We start from the raw sequence: 23,217 nt of genomic DNA, 5'->3' as shown, positions 1-23,217 counted from the left end.
CATTCATTCCCATAATCTATCATAATTGTTTTAAAGGATTAACTTCATCGGTATTTCAACTTTCATGTTCACTTGCTCATTCAATTGTAATTAATCTTAAACAAGTTTCTTGTACATTTAAGAATTCAACGAATTTTGAAATTACAAAAAATTGTTGACTGCCCATGTTCATGGATAAGTTATTTGCTGTGAAACTAAATGTCACAAAATTGATACAGAATCAACAAGTAAACAAATTTCGTATTGAACATGACAACAGAAAACATGAAAATTTATTAATCATAAATCTTGAGAGATCAGAAGAAAAAGGAAGAAATGGAATAATTTACATTCTATCAACCAATTCCGAAAGTAACCAGCACTCAAGTTACATATCGAGAGTCTATTAACCCAAATCTTTGTAACGTACAAAGTTTTTTATCCAATATATTAGTACTTCATGTAATATTACTTTCGGTTAATCATGGTGATTATTGTTATTATTCAATAAATATAGAATTACAATTTCTATTTTAATTCTTGATTAAGGCTTTAAGCAAACCAAAACCTATTGAAGTTCAAATGATGCCTCAATCTTCCGCTTTTACACTTTCTTATTTCACTGCTTTTCACTTTCACTCAGTTCACATCTTATTTAAAATAAACGTGAACAAGATTCGAGGTAAACCCCTCTAATAATTTTGGCCCTCATCCGAAATATATTAGGAACACTTTTACTTAGGAGGAGTAAAAGGCTTTAGGATCCATCCTTTAGCCATCATAGAGCAAGAAAGGAAGATAAAGATGAAAATGAAGATGAGTACAAAATTTTTGCAAACTACAGTTAACAAACAAACATATTTTTTTTGTGGGTCTGGCAGAGCTAAATGAAGAGTCTGGTCGGGAATTTAGCATATATCAGTTGCTAGTAAGTTAAATAGGAAGACGAAGAGACAGAGTGAGTCGAAGAGAAAAATATAAGACAAAATCAAGTTATCATCATCAACAAGAAGCGGTAACATCGCCTTCTCCTTTGCCTTTTTATCATCTCTATCATCATCTACATCATTCCTTTGAATGTTTCAAGCCTAAAAAATCAAAACAAAAACAAAGAAAAATTAGTTTCCGAAATTATTAATAAAAAAGTGTTTGTTTCTCTAGTTATAAACGAGCAATCATAAAAAATGAGAGAACAAAGTTGATCAAAGAGATGACCAATTGATCTTTTGATCAACTAATTTATTTAGTTGCTACAATTTACCTCATCATCAAAATATTTCCATTGCCAAAGTTTACTTGTTCCATATATTGCTGTTGTCCAACATTTTCAGTCCATCTTTACTTTGTGACTTGTGATTATTGTGCCTAAACCATGGCGGCTACAGAACCCCAGGGTGATCCATATGATATTTGGAGAGCCCTTCAACCTCAAGTTGTTATTGTTAATAATCCAATGTATTTTGTTAAATTAAAACGTGACACCAAATCCAAATTAGTAAAATTCTTTGAAATCTTCAAGACATTCACAGAGCGCTGGTTTTCCCATATTTTACTTCTTTTTGTCCTTTTTTTGTATGGCTGTCTTGGAGCTTGGATATTTATGATGATTGAGGGTAAAGCAGAGATTAAATACAAAGTAAGTAGTTCTTAAATTAATTAAAACACCATATAAATAAACTAAATCAAAACAAAATGTTAACAAACGACAATTAACACAAAGTCAAACACAAAATGCTTAAACAAAGGAATCACCTCTTAATCATTCAATGGAAGCAACCAATTTTAATCAATCCTATCGATATCACAGATATCCGATCTAAGAATGGATTTTGATACATCTATTGAAAAAATGGGTTATAATTAAGCAAATTTCTCGTTGTAAATGTGATTAATTAACATAGACCTTGACCTGGAAAACAAGTGTATGTCAAAAAACAGAACCATGAGGCTACCTTTTAATATATGTAACAATTCAAAGCATATAATTTGAAAATATTTCCTGCGAATCAGATTCCAGAAAAAAACAAGGATGTTTGAGGTTACTTTTATTCATTAATCACTTGTAGTTATTCACTCAGCAAATGGATAAACAAATGTCTATTTTCACACTGAAAGAGCAAGTTGTCAACAGTTGAGTTGTAATCAACCCACCAAAACTAAATCACAACCCAATGATTTGTACCAATGAATTTAAGAATGAATGACTAACCATTGCTCTTGATACCAATTTGATAGCATTCAAAATTACATCTAAGCTTGAAACAAGATTGTATTAATTGTAGGTAATAAGGCTTGCTAAATATATTTCAAATAATAATTTAATTTGAAGACAATTTTGATTCCTTGCCAAGTCATAACAGTAACATATAACCTCAAAAACAAACCATTTTTAATAACCAATTTTACCTTAATCACATCAGATATTAATGAAGTGTTTCACTAATAACTCATTCCAGGGATTCTCATTTTCACAGTAAATTCAGTTTCATTGTTTCAATTTTTTACAAAAGGCAAAAATTCAATTCTTTTCCTGATCATTATATTAATAGATTGTCTCGATATTGATTAATGCAACAATTGTCATCACAAGTCTGGCAATTTGTTTAATCATGCAAAATTTTTCACACTTCAATTGTTCGCATATTTTGTTGATTCTGCAAATTCATTTTAGCTTTTCATTTGAATCGATATCAATGCAAAATGATTGCTAATTGTAACTCTTTTCTGGTTAAATCATACTTAACTGTAATTCAATCCAATTTTAACCTACAATCAGTTTAATAACCGATTAACCTTTAAACACCAACACCAACAATAAAACCTTAAGACGAGTGCACAAATTAATGAAGCTCAATACATAAATAGACATCTTTTAAGTATTACAATTGGCAATCTTGTTAATTCTTGTTAACCATTAAAATAAAACAATTTAATAATCAAATGTTGAGATCACGAAATAAAAACAATGAACCAATTTAGATGTAAACTGACTTTAAAAATTTCATTTCTTCTCATCCTTGAATCTCTTGAATCTCATGGAAAGGCATTCAAATTGAAATTAAGAAAGCTAAATAAATTTTTGTAATCAAAGTATTTCGCTTGATTAATATTCAGTGATTTATTGATGTTAATTAAGCTGAACCATTCAAGTTTACAAATAATTGTTAATCTACTAAATGTAAACAATTGAATGTAAACTTGCCTTCATTGATGGATCGAGTTATTTATCAAATTTTAAGTCGATGACAGTTAGATGTAACCAGAAAGCAAAGCCTAAACATTTACTAGGTAAAGTCAATCAATTAATCACAATTAATAACAAAATGATTGACTGTTTAAACACATAATTTAAAAAACAAACAAAAGTCTAGTTCAATATTAAATTTTCAGCCAAATTGGATACTTTTAGGTTGCCTTTAAAATTTTGCAAATTCAATGTAAATTTGGGTTCTAACCCATAATAACTCTAGATTAACTGATAATCAAACATCTCTGGTTATAATTGTTAAGGTTTTCCCTGTAAAAGGCTGGTTAAAATTTAATTGAGCTTTAATTTCACAAATCTATGTACTTAATTGACATTAGAATTATTATCATCTTGTTGGCAATTTATCAACTATGTTTACCCTGACATCCAAATACACTTTTGACTTTACCTTAACCATAAAACAGCCTTTGACTTGAAAAAGCCTTTACTTTCAGTTATCAATGATTCCTAAAATATTTTTCATTCAGCTATACAATCAACTTGTTGATCAATCAGTCACTGAAATTAGATTCAATTTACTCCATTATATCTGATTTGTCTATGAATTACATCTATGAATTGGGTTCCATTTGATTATGTTATACCAATAGTTCAAACTGGATTTAAATTTTCAAAATTGGCAATTGATTTACTCTTAGGATTAGCTATTTTCAGTGTATCAACAGACCAAAAACCAATCTTGATTGGTTGATTGATTTTTTTCAATCATCAATTTTACTGCTGCCAAAATTGCGACCAATTCATCAACTATCTTTTAATTAATCAACAGAGTATTGCATCTCTGATAAAACAATAATTGGTATTGAAATTGAATCAATTTATCCAATCATTTCACATTTTCATGATCATAGGCCTGCAAAAACAACACTTCTGATTTAATCACAGCTACCAACTGCATTGGTTTTATAAGATCTCTTATTGATATGGAAATGGTTGAAATTTGTTACAACCTAATTACAAATTCACTCGTTGATTGCTTTAACTGTCAAGACAGCATAAATAATCAACATTTGTACTGATTTGGGGTACAACATGGGATAAACACAAAGAAATCAGAACGATGTTCCCAATATTAACAGTAAAAAGTAAACAAGATTTGACTCGAAATTTGTAGCTTCTAGTTTTACCATCGAGAATTTGTTAGTTACTGTATTTAATTTATTTATTATTGTGTTCACTGAGAGATTTGAAAGATTCTTACAATTAGCGGTTTACAATATCAACTGTTGCACTGTATGATGAACTGTTCAACAGCCTAGTTTATCATCTTGATCAGTCGGAAACATTTTTCAACTTACCATTACTTGATCCGTAAATCATTTGGGAAAAAAAGTGAACATCGATTGAAGCTGTTGTTCATCTTGCAGAGTAAATGAACCTCGTTTTTCTAGTTTTGCGTACTTCTAAATCACAATTTAACTTGATTATCTTGGTACAGTTCATTTGTAACATTTATCCTCTTTTTTGTGTTGCTTGTTTATTTTGGCTCCAAAAAATTGGTATATTTGTATCTTTCAATCTTAATAACTAAGCTTTCCCTCTATGCCTCAGTTTTACTCAAATGGTAAAGGGTGAAAACTCTTTGGCCTAAATTATGTTTAATATTTATTTATTTAATTATTTGATTATTTTTTTTTAATTCTGTTATTACAATTCAGCTGAAATCAAGTTCTATACATTTTAATCATAACGTTATGTTTAAGTTTAATATATTAGCTACTACAGCTTTCCATTGTCATAAGGCTTGTGTTTATTACGCAGTTTGTGTTACCCAAATGTTACCCTTTGTGTAATAGTTTAACCTATTGTGTCATGACTTTCTTTTGTTTCTTTCTTAGGAACCAGTTTCTTATATGGTTCAAGATTTCAAACGTGAATTCTGGTATCAAGCGAGAGTCATTAAACGAGATGAAAAGGCCATTTATCGATTAATTGAATTAAGAATGAATGAATTCGAACGGCAGCTATTGGAAAATTTTAAAGCTGGAATTGAGGTTGAAGTGGAAGAGGTTGCTTGGACCTTTTGGGATGCTTTGTTTTTCTGTGTAACTATTTTCACTACAATCGGTAAGTGTGAAACTTTTACCATTTTAATATGTTACCTTTATCGAGCAACTATGACACCAATCTGTGCTAAATGTACATTTTATTTTACCTTTCATCTTACAGGCTATGGGCATGTAACATTGAAAACTGATCTTGGTCGTGGGTTCACAATGATTTACGCTTTTATTGGTATTCCATTGGTTTTAATGGTTTTAACTGATCTTGGTAAACTGTTTACTCGAGGTATTAAAGTGAGCTTCCTTAAAATCCGTCGTTTCTGCTATGCACATGGATTCCGTCGGGTTAGACAAGCTAGTCGGACTGTATCTGCCTACCAAACACAGGTGAAAAATTACATTCTCTCTGTAAACATTTTATTCCAATAATTGAAATTTTTGTTTTATATTTTCTTAACAGTACGTTTCAGGCGCTTATAATGCAATTAGGAAGTTATCTTCAGTTTCAAGTAAAACTAAAAGGGAAAGCTCAAAGGAACCAAGTGTTGTTAAAGAAAAATTTGACACTAGTTTAAAAGTTCCTGGTGACGACCTAGAATCAGGTAATCCTGTGGATTCAACGCGTGTATTCAAAACCCCGATCATTTATCCTGGAGACATGCCAAGTTTATTAAGTCCATCAGGAGGTGGTATCTCATCTTTACAGCCTCTTCCGTCAGTAATAATATCACCTAATCCAACTCCACCAGTGATGATATCATCAAATCCGACACCACCGATGACAGCTTATGTTGAATCACGTCCAGGTAGTCCAATTTCTCCTGAAACACCGGCTCCATTTCAGGTTGACGATGAATTTAATCTACCTGTTAGTTTAGCATTGTTTATTCTGGTACTTTATATCCTTCTGGGATCATTTATATTTACTTACACCGATGAATGGCGTCTCTTTGAATCATTCTACTTTGTTTACATCTCAATGAGTACCATTGGATTTGGAGATTATGTTCCAGAAGATTCAATATCAATGATAGCTTCGTCTATTTACATGCTTTTTGGGTTAGCATTAACATCAATGTGCATCAATGTGATTCAAGAGAGGCTAGCTGAATCATTTGAGAGTGCCAAAGTCAGAATTGGTGCTCAATTGGGTCTTGATGTCAATACTATTACTGGAAGTGGAGTTGGTGGAGCAGGTGGAGGTGATTTCCACAATGGCAAGGAATCGAAAAAAGAATCTGGCAAAGAAGTTGGATTTGAATTGAAAACAGCCGACATTGGTAGATCATTGAGAGAAAGACGTGAACGGCGACGATCATCTGAACGGTCAACTTCCGACAAATCTTCAGATATAACATCAATTAAAACACCAAATGATCAATTGGATAAAACTAGTTCAGATGATGAAGCTTCAAAGTCAGATTTTTCTGTGAGAACTTCTGATCTGTGAACAGCTAAAATGAGGTGAAAAAAGTTTAAGAAATAACAATTACCACGAAAAATGTACTTTAAATCAATCAAATTGCTCAAAATAATCATTCAGAGGATAAATCTCATGAAACAATCACCAATCATCCTATCATTTATAACGTCAACGAGAGCCAACAGCCTTTCTGAAAGTTGTTATTTTGTGATGATCGCTGGAAGAATTTTTTCCCTGAGAAATCCAATTGATTGATTAAGTGGATCTGGTATTTCATCTTATCCACGGAACCAAGCTGATCTTGTTTATGATGATGATAAAATCATAAATGCAACACGCAATTGTATTTCTTTAGTTGCTGAAAATCAACAGCTATAAAGCTTTTTTATTTTACTCAATTGGTGATACTATCGTCACATATGATTTGAAAGTTAAATCACCATTGTAAGCATAAATATCAACATTATACAATGTTTTAGTGATTGCTTGGAAGTAAAGCTCATTCATTTTTTTGCTACGAATTACCTGACTTTGTTTGTGACACAACATTGTATCTTCATTATTTTCATTCAAATCGCCTTAAATCATTTTCTGTGATATCAAAAATAAACATTAGTAATTATGATTACTATTATCATCGTTACTTGAAAATTTATCGTCGTACAATATTAATCCTACCGGATCTATCGTACAACATCTTTCCCCTATTCGTTCAATTATACACATGTAATAAACAGTGAAAATCATATTTTACGAATTTCTGAGGTCGGTTCAGTTTTAAATTTTTAGACATCTAAATCAAGAATTTTAATCGCAGAATATTTTTAATAGAGCTTTAATATTTACAAAAGATTAGCATAATTATGTTAAAAAGAGTTCAGTTAAAGAATAAACGTGTTAAAATTGACTGAATTTCTATTAGGTATAATTACAAAGAAAAGAGAATTAGCACAAAACAAAACAATTATTTCAGTCTACATGAGATTTCGTTTCTTACTGGGAAAAAGGATAAGTAAATTGATAGTAATTAGTATAAACTTATAATTATTTACATTTTTTTTATAAAGAAGTAAATAGGTCTTTGAATGATTTAATCTGAAGAGCAGATTAATAATTGTCAAGCATAGGAGATATATTAAGGCCATTTTCGCTTGGATTTACAATTTTTTGTTAACATGATCAGAGCTCAACATTGTCGAACAACTTTTTACTTAAACCATAAAAAGTGAAAATATTGGCTCGAGATTTTCTTAATCGCTGATTGACCCATTGATTTGACTTTTTCAATGGAACAAACTGTCTCGTAAATCAGCTTTCGATGGTTAAGAAAGACAGAACTAAACTCAGGTTTTTTTGAAGTCAAGTTTTTAGATCTAAACCCATCATTTTAAAGTTGACTTGTATTCCAAAAATCAACATAAATTGAATTGAATCTCGTGAATAAAAAGAGAAAAGGCTCTCGACGTTGAAAAAAGTCTGCCGTTTTTTAAGTCAATTGTATTAACTTAAAGAAATAACATTTAAAATTAGATTAATTGGACTGGTTGACTTGATTTTGTGTTGATATTGATGTTAGCATTGCTGTCGACAGTAAAGGCGGTGAAGAAGGTGATGATGATAAAGGTGATGGCGGCGATAAATTGGAAGACGATGATGAAGATGCTGGTGATACTAAAGGTGATGAAGATGCAGATAATGAAGGAGAAATTGATGAGTATGAGGGAGAAGATGAAAGTAATAAATCGATCTTTTTCGGTTTAACTGATTCGCATAACGGTAAAGGAGGTCGAGAAGTTGTTGATGATGATGATGTTTGAGGGATTGATGGACGGCGATTATTGAATCGAGACGAGTTCAACATTTGAACATGAAAAGAAGAGCCAGGGTCCGGCGGTAAACTATCTTCAGGCACAAATATCTCACAATCATCGGGACCGTCATTAAAAGATAACTGTAAGCAAGGTTGATGAGTTTGCTGGCTAAATGATTGGATTCTTGATTGGTTTCCTTGTGAAGGTTGATACTGTTGATGCTGTTGATGATAGATTGCTTGTTTAAAGTTATGGCGGTTGGATGATCCATTTGAATCGTATGATCTATCGTCAAAAGTGTTCAGTGATGAAAAAACCATTGGACCCATGGCAGCCAATTCATTTTTCTTTTCCCTCAATTTAGTTTTCAGTTCATCCAACAATTTGCTCGGTGAATCCTCTGATTTAGCAATTAAGGCCATCATGAAGTCAACTTTAAGCTTAAGCTCACATTCTCTTAATGATCTGATGGTATCATTACATTGGTCAATCTGCTGGTTTGCTTTAACCAAGCTAATCTGCAAACAATCAACCTGATTTACCAGATTTTCAACTTGCCGTTGAAGTCGCTGACTAACCAATCGAGCATCATTCTCAGCCTCTTCCAATTCTAACACTTGTTCCTGGAGGGCATCTCTTTCCTCCACCAGCAGAGCAAACTTTGCTTCCAAATTACTTGATTCTTTACAATATTGACACGGCACGCTGGTGGTTATTAAATCAACTTGTGATGCTTGAATTCCAATCTCAGAGTATTTAGCCTTTGGTCCAGAATTTGCGGAACTTTCTTCATCTGACAGTTGTAAATCTGAAAGGCTTGAAGGACCAGAAAATTGATCACGACGCCCATCATCACCTAAACCTTCATCTTCACTGGTCAGTGAAAGCGTCAATGCATACGATTCCAAACTGGAGCAGCTTTTGTTTGATTTTGTGGGCAGACCATCTAAACTAGCATTTGATCGTTTACCAGTTAAATCATAATGAAATAGTTCGTTTGAATTTCCATTAGATGATAAAGGTTCGCTTTTTATCTTTACAAGATTATCATTATTATTCGTTGTAATGATATTATTTCCTTGGTCACATTTCAGAGGCTCCAATTGAATAGCTTTATCACATTTAACCAGATTTGATTCACCAAGTGTTGCCTGTAGCAGAGAAATGAAAGAAAAACAAAAAACCAACCATTAATTAACACGAATCGAACAAGCTGTTGCTTTTGATATAAAAGAAATTAACATAATTAATAAACACGATTAAGAAAAACAAAAAATATTTCTCAACTAAAACAAAACCAGCTGACGTCGCTCCCTCACACAATAACAAAATGACCGGGAAAAATAATGAACGCGCTGAATCCAAAACAAATCATTCAGCCTCATAATTAAGAGAAAGAAAACAAAAATGCTATTAACCAACAATTAACCATTAAACCATAGATTTTTTTTGCTATATTAAGACAAATGATCATCATCTAATACTGCGTATTTAAAAAAACAGAAAAAAAAGTGAAACAATCAGTAAAACAAGTCTTTTACACTGGGCCAATTGAAATAAATACAGTACAATAGGATCCAAGAGGTTAAAGGCTATCAAAAGAAAGTGATTGATCAAAGTGGAGGTCAAATCGTGCTGACCTTTAACAAGTTACTCTTTTTGAGACAAAGTGCTATCCTAGCCACTCCTTAAGTGAAGACGAAGACAGAATGAGATGATTATAATGATGATTTTATTCACCCTGAGGTCAAGTAAATGGTCTACGATTACCCTGGTTTATCTGATATATTTGGTTTAAACAGATGAAATTGACTAAATGAGAAAAGTCAGTAAAGTTAAGATCAAGACCCCTGAGGGTAACCCTGATGTCTTTTCCTGTAAAATTTTGGTCAAAAATGTAGAATCCCATACAAACTTCAATATCTTTCAATATTATTAGTTTCCCAGAAATGAGGTAAACAGGTAAATAACAAATGATCTCCAAGTGTTTTAAATGTCTATACAATTGCCTGTAATTGGACAGTGAAAAAAAACTGGATTCAACCATTGAAACTATCAATTTTGTAATCTTTCATTGTTACCTGTTGATGAGGGATAAAAAAAAGGAAGGAAGGAAACAAAGATATTTGAAAAGGTATTTTCCTAAACATATTATTACCAGTTTTACAGATTTTCATTTACCATCAAATATCAAGTATTTCCGATGTTAATCTTGATCTTATCCTAGCCCACAAAATTTTGATCAAACCCATGAAATACACAGAGATGAATAATGAAAAGGCTGAGATTCATTTCAAACACTGCTTTCCAATCAATCCTCTATAATGTAGCCTGAAACTAAAACCTTTTTGTGTTAAACATTCAACTCATCAAGATTAAAGATACTAATTATTAAGACAGTTTAACGCAACTTGGTACTGGACTTGAACGTGATTTGAATGATTATGATGAGCTGCTAAAAAACGATTGAGTATAATCACTTTTAATTGTATAATAGCGTTGATTGTTGTCAACTTGTATAACAAGGCAAAAAAAATGATTGAAGATTTGTTTCGATTGATCAACTTTAAAGTCGTTTTTTTCAATTTTGTACTTCCATTCAACCAATTAATAGATCAACTGACAGTTTAAACAGTTAACGATATGTAACACTCCTATTATTATCACCATAAAAAACTGATCAAATTAAATTGTTTCAAGAGTTACTCTGAAATTTTAATGCACCTTACATCTTAATAATAATCTAAAGGTAATAACAATTTGACCAAATTTGTAAGTTTTGCGTTTCAATCAATCAACATAATCATACTATCAAATATTACATTTGATTGGCATGTAAATGTGTGTTGTTAAATTGTTAACTTGTTAACAAATGTTTCTCGTTAAACATTCAATTGGTCAACGTTTGCCTTTAATCATATTTCTGGTAATAATGTTATTCAAATGTTATACAAATCAATTCAATAATTAATGCAAATATTACAAAGGTAATGAAGGAGTTAAGGAGTGGTTTTATCTTAAACAATGAATACTCATTTGATCATCAATAGCAATCAAAACATGAATCAAAACATAAATCATAATATGAATCAAAATATGATACAATAGATAACCCAGATTGAACAATTAAGTAACCACAAAATTGGATTAATGTTAAGATTACTGGTTTTCTGGTTCTGAAAGATACCCGAAGTTGGTTAACCTAAAGTGAATGAAACTGAATGTTTTCAATATTTTGTAAAATTGTTTCAAAAGGTGACTTGAAATACATGATAATAACAATCTAATAATAATCTATTGATTGTATCGATGGTAAATCGGATTGAAATCATCTTCACTATTGGATTGAAAAAAAGGTAACAATCATTTAAACTGATTTGAAAAGGCATTTAAAAATGCACTTTTATTGAAAATAAGATGTAAAGAAACAGTTGATTTTAATGTTAATACTAAACAAATGAGTTGTAATTTTAAACCTCAATTTCATTACGATTGCTATCAAACATGTTCAAAGTAAATTAATATTTAATGGTAAAAAATAAAGGGTTTCAAGTCTTGCGGTTCAAAGATGATTAATATCATTTGAAAATGTAAATTTAGTTATGAACATGAAATATCATTGAAAATTGCAATGAACTTTAATTTACTTTTTTTAAGGTTTGGATTATTATTATTATTGATAACTTACTTTAGATTGTTCTGATTCAAGAATTCGGAATTCCATTAATTCATTTTGATCACGAGCTTCCTGCAATTCCATTGCCAATAAATCAACCTGTAAAATGGTTTAAATATTGAAAAATTAGTTTAATTGAAACAGTTATTGGAAATGAGAAGAAAGCTGATGAAGGAAAAAGTGATTTTTTACACCCAAAGTGAACCTTCCTTGACCTGGAATGGTCAAGGATCGTCCAGTTTGTTCAATTGAAATACGAAAAGGGTGTAAAAAGGAGAACAGAAATTAAAGATTGAATAATTTTTCCTCTGTTTGTATTCAATAAATCACAACAAATGAGCATCGGATGAACCTCGCTATTGTTAATCAATCATTTGGATTTCACTTTTAACCGTCTAAACATTCATTAATTAGACTAAATGGACGCAAAATTAATTAACTTTTAACTTCTTCTCACAATTTATGTAAAAACGCCAGCCTAACCCTTATAAAGGGAAGTTGGTTTTTCGCTGCGTTTTTGCTTGCTTTAGTCAAATGGTGCATTTGAAACCGGAATGTAACCATAGAGATTACAAGGTGTGTGTGTGTTTAGTTAATCTAATGAGGATAGAAATTGATTAAAGTGAAATTAATTGTGTTTATTCAAGATTAACTTTTCCCTCTTTAGATTGTTCCAAATGTAAAAAGGTATGAAAAGGATCAAATGTGAATCATTGAAATTACTGTAACTCGACGTTCACTTGATCAACCAGTAAACTTATGCTGAGAAATTGGATTTTCATAAGATTTATAATTTCTTTTTCAGATTTCCTGATAATGGATTGAATTTCCTCAACAGATTACAGTTGATTTATAATATTAAAATAAAGCCAATCTTTGATTCAAGGTTTTACTTTAAGTTGAGCAAAAGTGAAAAAATGTCAACAATTTTGGTCTTTTCTGGTTGTTGACTTTAACGTTGATATTTTGAGATAAACTGTTTGAAATGACAAAGTTAATAGGAATCGAATGAAGTCATGTTGAAGAAAAGTTCAGAGTGTTACTGAAAATAGCGATTCTTTCATCCAAAGACGAAGAACATGAAACTTAAAATAAATCTTTCACCCAATGAATATTGGAAAATAAATTATCTTCAAATAACTGGTTTAAATAATTGTATCAATTATGTGGATGTCTGGTGAAGAGTAAAATGTTGAAAAATTAACCAGAAATTGGAATGCAATTAAGTGTCCAAAAATGTTACCTTTTAAGGTTACATTGATGGTGAAAAATAGTCAATGTGAATCTTACCTTTCCCATAAGATTGTGAATCTCATCTTTAAGCGATTGTTTCTCCTTTGATTCGGTAACTGACCTTTCCCTTTCCTCTTCCAATCGTTGGCACAGAACTTTGAATGAATTTTGAAGCTGAAGATTTTCTTTAACCAGTTTCTTGTAAATTTCTTGACTCTACAAGTTCAATAAAGAAGAAGAAGAAGAAGAGAAGAAAAAAAGATGAGAAGTTGAAAGAGGATGAAAAGATGGTGAGAACAATGGACAATTGTGGTCAAAGGTTCATTAGGATTGACCATTTCTTATAAATAATATAAGATATAAAAAAAGCTTCACTTGATCATCATCATTGCAATCACTTTCAATGGACTTTATTATGTTTCTTTTTTTTACTGTTGGCCTTTTGCTGGTTCAATGATTGAAAATGATTTAGAAATGGCAGAATCAAAGAAATCAAAGGAATCAATTTAATCCAATGTTAAAATGGTAATCATGATTACTTACGGGTAAATAGCGTTCCACTTGAATCGAGTCTTCATCATCTTTCAATGAATTCAGATTCTTCCGGGAATCATCCAATTTCTTGAATAACAATTAAAAGAGAAGAAGAAAAAAAATGTCAAAATTTAAATTTACTTTCATCTACACATTACACTTTCAACTAATGATTAGTTGATTGTTTTTTCAAAAAATAAAAAATTTGCTTCAAAAAAAGGATTTTAAAACAATCTCAATATTGCCTATTGATTGAACTGGAAAAATGTTGAATCCAAAGAGTAAATTAGTTTGAATCAGTGACAGTTATATAACTGTGAGTCTGAACTATCAACAATTTAATGTTAATGATGCTAATTTTACTTAATATATCATAATGATGTTGCCATGATTGGGTTAAATTGGCAGTTTCATTGATAAAACAGTCTCAATTAGATTGCATGTTGACTTTAGATGACCAAAGATCATGAAAAGTCATTTGGCTTTTTTTTATTTTTACTGGTTTCTATTTGGGTTTGTAAAGTTTATTCAAACCAATTGGTAGGAAAAGATTAACTTTAATTTCATCGTTTTTAATGATAATTTGATTGAAGCAATTTTCAATTCAAATGAGATGCTCATCATCATCAAGATAATTTGTTTCCGTGTCGAGGTCAACTTTTAGGTAACAAATCTGGTTACATGAAGATAACAAAACTCACCTTAGTCTAATGTCGATGGTTAATTAATTAGTCAATGGTTGGTATTATCACCCATTTTACTGGTAATCATCATTTGGGTTCACAATTTTACATCTTTTTACCAACATTTACCTTTCAGTGTTAATCATGATCAACTTGCCCAATTAGAAACACTTCATTCATCAACCAATACATAATCATCTTCATCAACAACATAATCATCGCTATAATCATCATAATCAGCAACAAACTCGTTCAACTTGAATTATAAACTAAATTAAAATCAATTATCACTCAATTAAGATGTTTTTTTGTTAACATCTTTAAAGCGATCCAATTTTTTGTCAAAAGCCTTTTCTGCTTTTCCAGTTATCATTGTGATCAAGCATCAATTGGAAGCTTTTCCTATCCTTTCAAGCTCAGCAAAATCACCTTAAATAACATGGGAATCAACTAGAATTAAGGTGAGAACAAAATGTTAATCATTATTTAAAGTTTCTTTTGTAAATGGCGTTCAATTTGATTGCTCAAAGGTTCGGTAACCTGGAAATTTGATTGTCATTCAGCAAACAAAGAAATTGAGAAACCATAAATTGGCAGCAACCAAAAATATACTTCACAACAAAGATTTTTGTTGGTTCCTAAATTTGCTTTTTTTGGTCTCAAAAAAACCAAAAGGAGTAACTTTTTTTCTTGTAATATTTCTTTGCCTTTTTTTTATGCTTCAAGATTTGGTTAAAAGTGAAAGTTGGAAAGATAAAAGATCTAAATGATCAACAAGAATCTCGTGTGATTCAGACAAGTTAATGATGGTGTTTTACGCTGATTTTCATGATAACCATTAATTTAAATAGCAAGGTTAAATATGGTTGAAAGATGTAACAAAGAGTTGTAATGATCAGTTGAAAATCATGATCAATGTTAACTTGTTAACAATCAAAAGTCAAAAATGCTTTACAAGTCACAAGAATCACAAAAAACTAGAAAATCATTTTTAAGATTTTCACAAATCTAATCTTGAAGCTTAAGGTAAGACTTGTCATTGGATTTCATTTTTCATCAAATTCAGTTCATGTTACAGTTAGTTACCTGAATCTGAGATAAACTACGATCATTATCAGGCAATTGTGACAATAGCTGATCACAATTAGACTCTAAGGTTTAAAATGATTAAAAGAATCACAATTTGTTTCTTTGTTTAGATTCATGAATTGAACGGTTATTTCAATCGATATTTTTGACTGGAAACTGGTTAAGTAAATGATCGATCAGTCGATTTGCTGAGCTTCTCATTGACTGATTTAAATGGTAAAATTAGTGGAAACCCAATTAAATTGTAATTCATAGAAGAAATAATTTTAATATCAATTATTGAATTAAATTAAATGATGAGTTTAAAGAGGATGTAAAAAGGTTGTCAATGAAAAAACTGGTAAAACTGTAATTCAAATTGAAGTTTGTGTAAATTGTAAGTGTTATGATATCAATACAAATAACTAAATATAATGAAGCTAAATGAAGGTAAAATTTGATCATTTAGTTAATCAAAGGGATGATATTTTGATTGATGTTAAGGAAAACCTTTTATCCGGATGAAAAGGTAAAGATGGATGAAGATTAATCAAAAGTAAGTAGGATGTTGATTGAGATATTATAATTATTGTTTCAACCTAATCAAAGTTATTTGAATGGGTGAAGATGATGAAAGTGATCATTGCGTGTTTATCAATGAAACAAACACAACAGCGTTAGACTATTATTGGAGTTAATATTTTGCTTAATCTCAATCCTTTCCAACCCTTAATTTAGTGTTAAAAAAGTCAAAAAATATTAACTTTTCTCCATCAAAAATAACCGTTTTTAAATGTTACCTTTTTAATGGGAAAAAATGAATATTATTTCAAATACTAAATGATATTAAAAGATACAAAAAGGTTCAAGCTTTTCTGGTTCTAGATTTCTTGTTCTTCTTCCAATCTTATGAAAATTGTTTAAATTGTTAAATATTGGATTGTCATTGATTAAAGATGAAAAACGATTAAGGTGATTAAGGGATAGATTAATGGTTACTTTAAAGGGTTCAATTTATGTTAACTGTTGTTGCTGTTGTTTTTCAAATCAATTTCAATCAGTCAATCAATGATCACAATTTTTGATAATCTGTTTAGGGTTAAACGTTGAAATGGCTAATAATGATAATCAAAAGAATAATCAAAATGAGATTGAACTAATCAATTTTTATTCCAATCGCAATAATCATTTTAATCTGAAAAATGTTTTTTTTCATTTCTTCTCGTTGTTTTTTCCCATCAATAATGGACATTGTTTAAATCAGTTTAAATTGTGTTCAACAATCGATAATCTTTTTCATTGATTCATTCAACTTATAATTAAAGGATTCAATTGCTATTAAGATTGAATCTTCCCACGAAAAAATAAGCTTCATTATTGGGATAATTTACTCTCTGTATTTTAATCAACCATTAATCTGCTTTTAATCGTCATTATCAATTTGTCTTCACAAAGTGGATCTAATCAATTCTAATCAACTTTCTGGTTAAATAGTAAACATTTGTTCACCTTTTAGTGTTTCGTGATTAATGCATCAATGGATTGTAACATGATGACCAGGTCAGCTTCAGGTCAACTATCAATATTCACAATTAAAGGTGTTGGTTGTGATTGTGAGTAAAAACAAATAATTTTAATTAGTTCAATATTATCTGATTTTTTACAATTGAATTATTTGCTTCAGCTAAAGGGTGTTCAATGTAGAAACTTCCAAACTGGTGGAGCTTAAATTATGATAATCACAATCAAAAACATGATAAGAAAGATAACATTGGATGACCATATGGAAGAAATGGATAACATTGGAAGAAAGATAACACCATCCTTTACCTTTGTTATTGTGATGTTTCTAATGTTATCTTTCTTATCATGTTTTTGATTGTGATTATCATAACTTAAGCTCCACCAGTTTGGAAGTTTCTACATTGAACACCCTTTATTTGTTTTCACTTTCATCTTGTTCAACCTTTTATCATAAAGGGTGTTACGGATAAAAAATTACTTTTATCTCAAAAATGATATCTATGAAGATGAAGATGACAAAGATAAGAATGCGAAGAAAGAGAAAAGAAACGACGAAAAGTCTTTGACTATGGTCAAACCACATTTTTATCTTTGTCATCTTCATCTTCATAGATATCATTTTTGAGATAAAAGTAATTTTTTATCCGTAACACCCTTTATTTTGGACAAATCTTGAAATTGGATTAGATCATCAATTGACTGCATTTAAACTCAATCTTAATTTGCAATGTTAATCTGAGAAACTGTTAACTCATAATATAATCAGACAACAATCAAGAGACTGTTTAATATGCAAGTAGAGTTAAAATTAATTACAATTGTTATATTAAAACAAAGGTTTTTGTTGTTATGAAAAAAGGTTAATCAGGTTTTGATTTAAACATGAATTGGAATGACGATTAATTTTGTAAACGGATGAAGCAAAAATAATTAACTTTTCTAATGAAATTAGGAGAGAAGTTGCTGTTTTTATTTTACTGTAAGTTGATGATGATGATGAACAAAAGGCTGAAATGAAACTTCATTGAACTTGGTAATAGTTATGATAATAATGATATTTGTGTGTATTAAATATATAAGCAGAGTTAATAATGAATGAAATAAGGTAAACAAGACAACATGTTCATGATATTAGACTTTATTCTGGTGAGCAGAAATTCTGGTTTCTAATTCTGCTATTCATCTTTTTTACTCAACTTATTATCCCTTTAAGATGTGTTTTTCTTGCTGATGAATGAAAAAGATGCTGATCAAGGTAAAGGAGCAGAAAGAAAAGGGGGCAAACTAAGGTGATACGGAAGTAGCCCTGTTCTTGATTCTGGTCTCACCATGAATCGGCTTGAAATTTATTGGAAACCTTGGTTATTTAACTAATATTAAGCAAACAGTTAAGCTTCTTGAAATGATGGACAAACTTGCACAGTAAGATGAGAAGAATGAGAAGGATGAAGATTCAGATGGATTCAAGAATCGCCCAGTCGCTGGATGTTACCTGACTAATGGCCTTAAGTACCGAAGTGTTTTTTCAAGTTATTAACCGTCAAAATACAGTATTTATGTTACCTTAATGTACAGCCGGTTAAGCCGGTTGAGGGATGAATGGTAATAGTATAACTATTATACTATTATCATTTATTAACATCAATATTTTTTTTGTTCATCAATATTATTCATTAAGGATTTTATCGATAGTTTTCATCATTAGTATCATTTTAGATTCGCATTAGTTGATGTTAATTTTTTGGGTTGCAATATTTACATTTTAATAATTAGATTTTAACATAGATGGCACAAGAAACAATCCTTTATTTTCCCGGCTTCTAATTGTGTGGTAAAGATAAAATCATGTGGTCAAATATGGAAGATAATTAACATTGAGATTGGTTTTGAATCTTTTTTTTGTTTGTTTGTGTTTCTTAATTTAGGTTAAATTACTGTGTTAACAATAGAGTCAAGTCTTAATCTTTTACCTGATTGTTACATCTATTGGTACGATGGAGTCGTAAGTTACTTGTTGAATTGTTTCTGGTTAATTTGGTCCTTGGTGTACAACAAAGGCAACATGGTTCCAAGGGTAATCCTCGTTTGTTTGTTACTTCACTATTGTTATTGTTTACATTATTGTGCACTGTCAGTGTTAGGGTTGACGCTGATGTTGCCTGATTTAACGTGTTTAAATTGTTGACAGATAAACTGTTGTGTCGATTAATTTCATTTAGATTATCGCATGATAATAAACGCTTTCGATTTATCCCTTTTCCAGTGGTGGAAGACGCTAGACGACCAATCGAGGAACTATTACTGTTGTTATTGGTGGCATTCACTTTTCTTTTGGCCTGTGATGTCGATAAAGTGGAATGAGATGAGTGTTGGTGCTGTTTGTTAATTGATTGTATTGATCCATGGGTATGGGAATGATAATTGTTGTTAACTAGGGATGACAGTGAAGGTGAAGAGGGAGAAGAAACTTGCTGGTGGTGTTGATGGTTGGATTGGCTTCTTAAATCACACAATGAACGATATCTATTCAACGGATTATTTAACATGGCCAATCAAACAAATTTTCAATGGGTTGTTGTATTAACATGAACGATGGACACAAGCAACATGCAAGCTGAACAAACGTAGGATAAAAAAACGCTGAAGTTGAACTAGTCGTTGATCGTTTTGTATTACATTCAATCAAATTATAATCAAACTGACAGATGGTGGCACCAATTGGTTCAACAACACAATGTTGATGTAAACACATACACTCTCGTGGACTGGCGTAGATAACAATAAAAGCTAACCAATCTCCTGCATTTCTTGAAATAATGTTATACCAACAACTAACCCAGGTAAACTGAAAAGCAACCTACTTGTCGACTTTTCATTCTCCCTCGACTCACTTCAACTCACCTTTATTTTCCATCTTTCAACTCCCTTTCCATCATCTTCTTTCTTCCTTCATCTGCTTTTTATTTTCATCATTTTACCTTCTTTCATCTCTCGTTTCCTTCAACTTTTATCTTCCTTTTTTCATATCTATTACCGTCAATCTGTTTCTCTCTTCCTTCCATAGACCCGAAACTCATTGTAATTTCTTAATTCCTTCCGATTTTCAACCTTTATTCAGGTAAATCTCCAATTGATGGCAATATTTCCATTCCAATATGCACCCGCCAGTTGACAATCAAGGTTTCACCGTCACTTTAAAGACAATCAACTTGCCGTGATTTTTTTCATCAATCGTAATTTAATTTAACTCGCTGCTATTAATAAATATATATACTGTCTTTTATTGTTTTTATTGATTCAATAAGCAAGTAAAACTCAAACCAACAGGTAGTTTACTAGCTTTTAATTAATCGATGAAAGCATAATTGATCAACGAAAATAGAGATTAACTTGAGCAATAATTCGGTTAAAAAGTGAAATGCTATTTCGGTAATAATTTGATAATAACCTTAGCTCAATTTTATATTCATAAACTTGTCGATAGTTCATGTAACGTCTGAAGCTGTGTATCACTTGATCTGTCCTGATGATTATTTTAATTATACCTATGATTATCGTCTTCTTCCTACCATTTTAGTTTTCCTGTTGAATACATTTTCAAGGTTCCTTAAAGCTTTTCAAGCGACTTGTCACCTTTTCACCAGAATTACTATTATATTTTCATTAACCTAACAACAATTGTTAACATTTTAAGGTGAACAAAGAATTGAATTGATTCAGTAAACTGATCTTCCAGCTAATCGCTCATAATAGCTATAATTTATTTGGAAATGAATCTCTACTCTAATTTGAATTCAAAAATGTAAATAATTCTTGTTGAACTTTACTTTACTAATTGTCAGTCAACCATTTCAGACACAATTGGTTGATGCTAGTCATAATCATCGTAAAAGTTAAATTGCTAAAGCACATTATACCTGTATAATAATAACAAAGAAAGTAACCTTAAATTTTACAAGAAACATTGAACTGACAAGAAAAAAATGAAATTTTGTTGAATCTGTTTAGTCTTTCTTATGCTAATATCAAGCAACAATTCAATGAGTCGAATAAAAATTTGGTAACAATCAGAATTGTCATTTCTGGCTTAACCGGACAACCTTTCTCAATCAATTTGTAGTATTTTGAAATAACAATAACCTAAAAGATTTAATTGTTGAGCTATTTTTATAATGAAGCAAAACAAAACAAAGTAAAAAAAACAATTGAACGCCTTAATAAACAAATATTAACAATATTTAAAATTAGAATGTGGGACAATTTGATGATTGAATCAAAAAAGCAGTGTCATCCATTGATAACTGTTAACAAGGTTAACAAAACAATTAGCGACAAACAGAGGCAATTTGTCAATATCAACAGTTTATGCATTCATCTATTACCTAGATTTTTACTGCAAATAATAAAGCAATAATAGACGTAAAATTGTCCTCAAATGTTTTATGAGTGCGTGAATCAGGCACAGATTGAACAAACTGATAATTCATTGATTGATTGACTGATATGTCAGCTTTTTAACCAGTAAATTGAAATGAGTTGGCTTGGCCAGCGGTTTTACAAATCTAAGTCAAACCACTGTAGAGTCAGTGTCTTTGGTCAGGTGTAGAGTTGGCGTATCTTGAGATTTACTGACAAACTCTGGACTGATTGTGGTACATTGAGTCGAGAGTGTCCAGTTTGCAGTGCAGGGTTGAAAGTTTAGTTGGGATCAATTCAGTCACCATGCACAATGTATTAGTAAACGCTTTTCATGCATCATGTCCAGCAAATTCAATGATATTGGCCTATTATATTTTGTTAGAAGGAGAAAATGATTAGAAGCCTGTTGTTCAATTGTTGGTGAAAATTATCAATCAAAGTGAAAACAGCAAACAAAGGATAAACACAATATTACCTGATTTTTTAAACCAACTCGCTCATCATTCGGATAGGGATCAAATCGAAATGCATTGTAACCTTTTTTTCGTTGATTTTTAACTTTTTGATGATTCATCGTGATCCGTTACGACTAGATGGCCAATTTTACCAATTAACTGACCATTCATCAAATAATCTAAACATTAGAAAGACAGAAAAAGTGTAAACAGATTAAAGAAATCAACAACCCAAGGGTCAACAATAAGGACAAGTAAGATAAGGATAGAGAGAGAGGAAAGAAAACAAAGCCTTTTACCTTTACCCGTTTTGGGTTAACAATTGTTGCTGCAGTTTTAACTCTTTAACCCAATCTATTTAACTTCTTCCTCTTCCGTTAATCATCATCCTGTCAGGTTAAAATCAAGATAACAGCAATTAACAAAACACAATCCGTGATTATTCAAAATAAAACGAATAACAATTAAAAAAAATACTTACGATTTTATACGACAAAGGGTAAATAGAGAGGCAAATCGTCTGGCTTGGTATAGGAAAAATATTTTAATGGCAGATCTGTTGGTTGATTAGCTGATTAATTATACTGAGTTAATCAAAGATTAAAGACAAATAATAAACAATTAATTGATGAATAAGAAGAAGAAGACACCATGAATTAAATACTATAATCAAATTCAATCATACTTGTTCATCTTATGTGTTATTGCGTTGTTTCTTTTGCTGTTGCTCTTGTTGAGGGGTTATTGTTAAACAACGAACTGTTTTGCTTAATTGCTTAATAATAATAAGGGAATTGTGTTTAACAGTGGAAACGTGATAAATGTCTGTATAATCAAGCTCAACAAAAATATAAATTGTAATCAAATAATTTGACTGGTTGTTGTTTAACTATTGCTTTTGTTGATGTTTCTCTTGTTGATTCACAGTTATTTCATGTTAGATCGTGAAGAGTGTAAACAAAAAGAAATTGAATTCACAATTGAATTTGTTTTTTTCGTTGATAAATAGATAGGGATTTCTCGTTGATTGTCGCACTCGTTAAATTTTTACCACACAATCAAGTGGTTCGTAAGTTTGTTCATTGTTCAATGTCTCGGTAATTTGTAAACTAACAAGCTTTTACTTTTCCTCATCCCTAAA

At 30.7% G+C, this 23,217-nt stretch overlaps 2 protein-coding genes and 2 long non-coding RNA genes across 6 annotated transcripts; 2 read left to right on the top strand and 2 right to left on the bottom strand.

Annotated features, from left to right (window-relative positions):
* Positions 1–236: 236 nt before the first annotated feature.
* On the bottom strand, positions 237–1,382 carry LOC149094703 (uncharacterized). The gene is made up of 2 exons (XR_016198428.1): positions 1,241–1,382; positions 237–1,067 (listed from the first exon to the last, which is right to left on the bottom strand). It is a non-coding gene; the product is annotated as an uncharacterized LOC149094703 (long non-coding RNA).
* LOC107372009 (TWiK family of potassium channels protein 18) lies at positions 1,352–7,316 on the top strand. The gene is made up of 4 exons (XM_015940154.3): positions 1,352–1,615; positions 5,086–5,314; positions 5,417–5,637; positions 5,711–7,316. Exons 1-4 carry the CDS (start codon positions 1,352–1,354, stop codon positions 6,698–6,700), a joined length of 1,704 nt encoding a protein of 567 aa, XP_015795640.1. The 3' UTR covers positions 6,701–7,316.
* Positions 7,317–7,478: 162 nt separating this feature from the next.
* On the bottom strand, positions 7,479–23,171 carry LOC107372008 (uncharacterized). 3 transcript variants are annotated; one of them, XM_015940153.3, is made up of 9 exons: positions 22,762–23,171; positions 22,558–22,660; positions 22,376–22,465; positions 22,097–22,255; positions 19,173–19,538; positions 13,937–14,014; positions 13,451–13,609; positions 12,173–12,259; positions 7,479–9,635 (listed from the first exon to the last, which is right to left on the bottom strand). In XM_015940153.3, the coding sequence occupies exons 4-9, from the start codon at positions 22,193–22,195 to the stop codon at positions 8,205–8,207; spliced, it is 2,220 nt and encodes a 739-aa protein (XP_015795639.1). In that variant the 5' UTR covers positions 22,196–22,255; positions 22,376–22,465; positions 22,558–22,660; positions 22,762–23,171; the 3' UTR covers positions 7,479–8,204. The 3 variants fall into 3 exon arrangements, with proteins under 3 accessions (XP_015795639.1, XP_025018678.1, XP_015795638.1); XM_025162910.2 differs by lacking the exon at positions 22,762–23,171 and having other exon boundaries at positions 22,558–22,698; XM_015940152.3 differs by lacking the exons at positions 22,097–22,255; positions 22,376–22,465; positions 22,558–22,660; positions 22,762–23,171 and having other exon boundaries at positions 19,173–19,748.
* Positions 19,135–20,485, top strand: LOC107372010 (uncharacterized). Its single transcript, XR_001570938.3, has 3 exons — positions 19,135–19,276; positions 19,466–20,042; positions 20,321–20,485. It is a non-coding gene; the product is annotated as an uncharacterized LOC107372010 (long non-coding RNA).
* Positions 23,172–23,217: the final 46 nt, after the last annotated feature.

This window comes from Tetranychus urticae, chromosome 1 (assembly GCF_039701765.1).
Source record: "Tetranychus urticae isolate SD_2017Ah chromosome 1, NJAU_TeUrti_SD_1.0, whole genome shotgun sequence".
In the NCBI taxonomy this organism is placed as follows: domain Eukaryota; kingdom Metazoa; phylum Arthropoda; class Arachnida; order Trombidiformes; family Tetranychidae; genus Tetranychus; species Tetranychus urticae.
This window is presented reverse-complemented; position numbering and strand designations above follow the sequence as displayed.

Excerpts from the sequence above, each read along its gene's own strand:
- LOC107372009 (XM_015940154.3), top strand. The coding sequence starts at position 1,352 with ATGGCGGCTACAGAACCCCAGGGTGATCCATATGATATTTGGAGAGCC. Across the intron at positions 1,616-5,085 it reads AAGCAGAGATTAAATACAAA|GAACCAGTTTCTTATATGGT; the intron begins GTAAGTAGTTCT and ends TTTCTTTCTTAG. Across the intron at positions 5,638-5,710 it reads TATCTGCCTACCAAACACAG|TACGTTTCAGGCGCTTATAA; the intron begins GTGAAAAATTAC and ends TTTTCTTAACAG.
- LOC107372008 (XM_015940152.3), bottom strand. The coding sequence starts at position 19,748 with ATGTTAAATAATCCGTTGAATAGATATCGTTCATTGTGTGATTTAAGA. Across the intron at positions 14,015-19,172 it reads CCAATAGATGTAACAATCAG|AAATTGGATGATTCCCGGAA; the intron begins GTAAAAGATTAA and ends TTGTTATTCAAG. Across the intron at positions 9,636-12,172 it reads TTGAATCAGAACAATCTAAA|GCAACACTTGGTGAATCAAA; the intron begins GTAAGTTATCAA and ends TCTCTGCTACAG.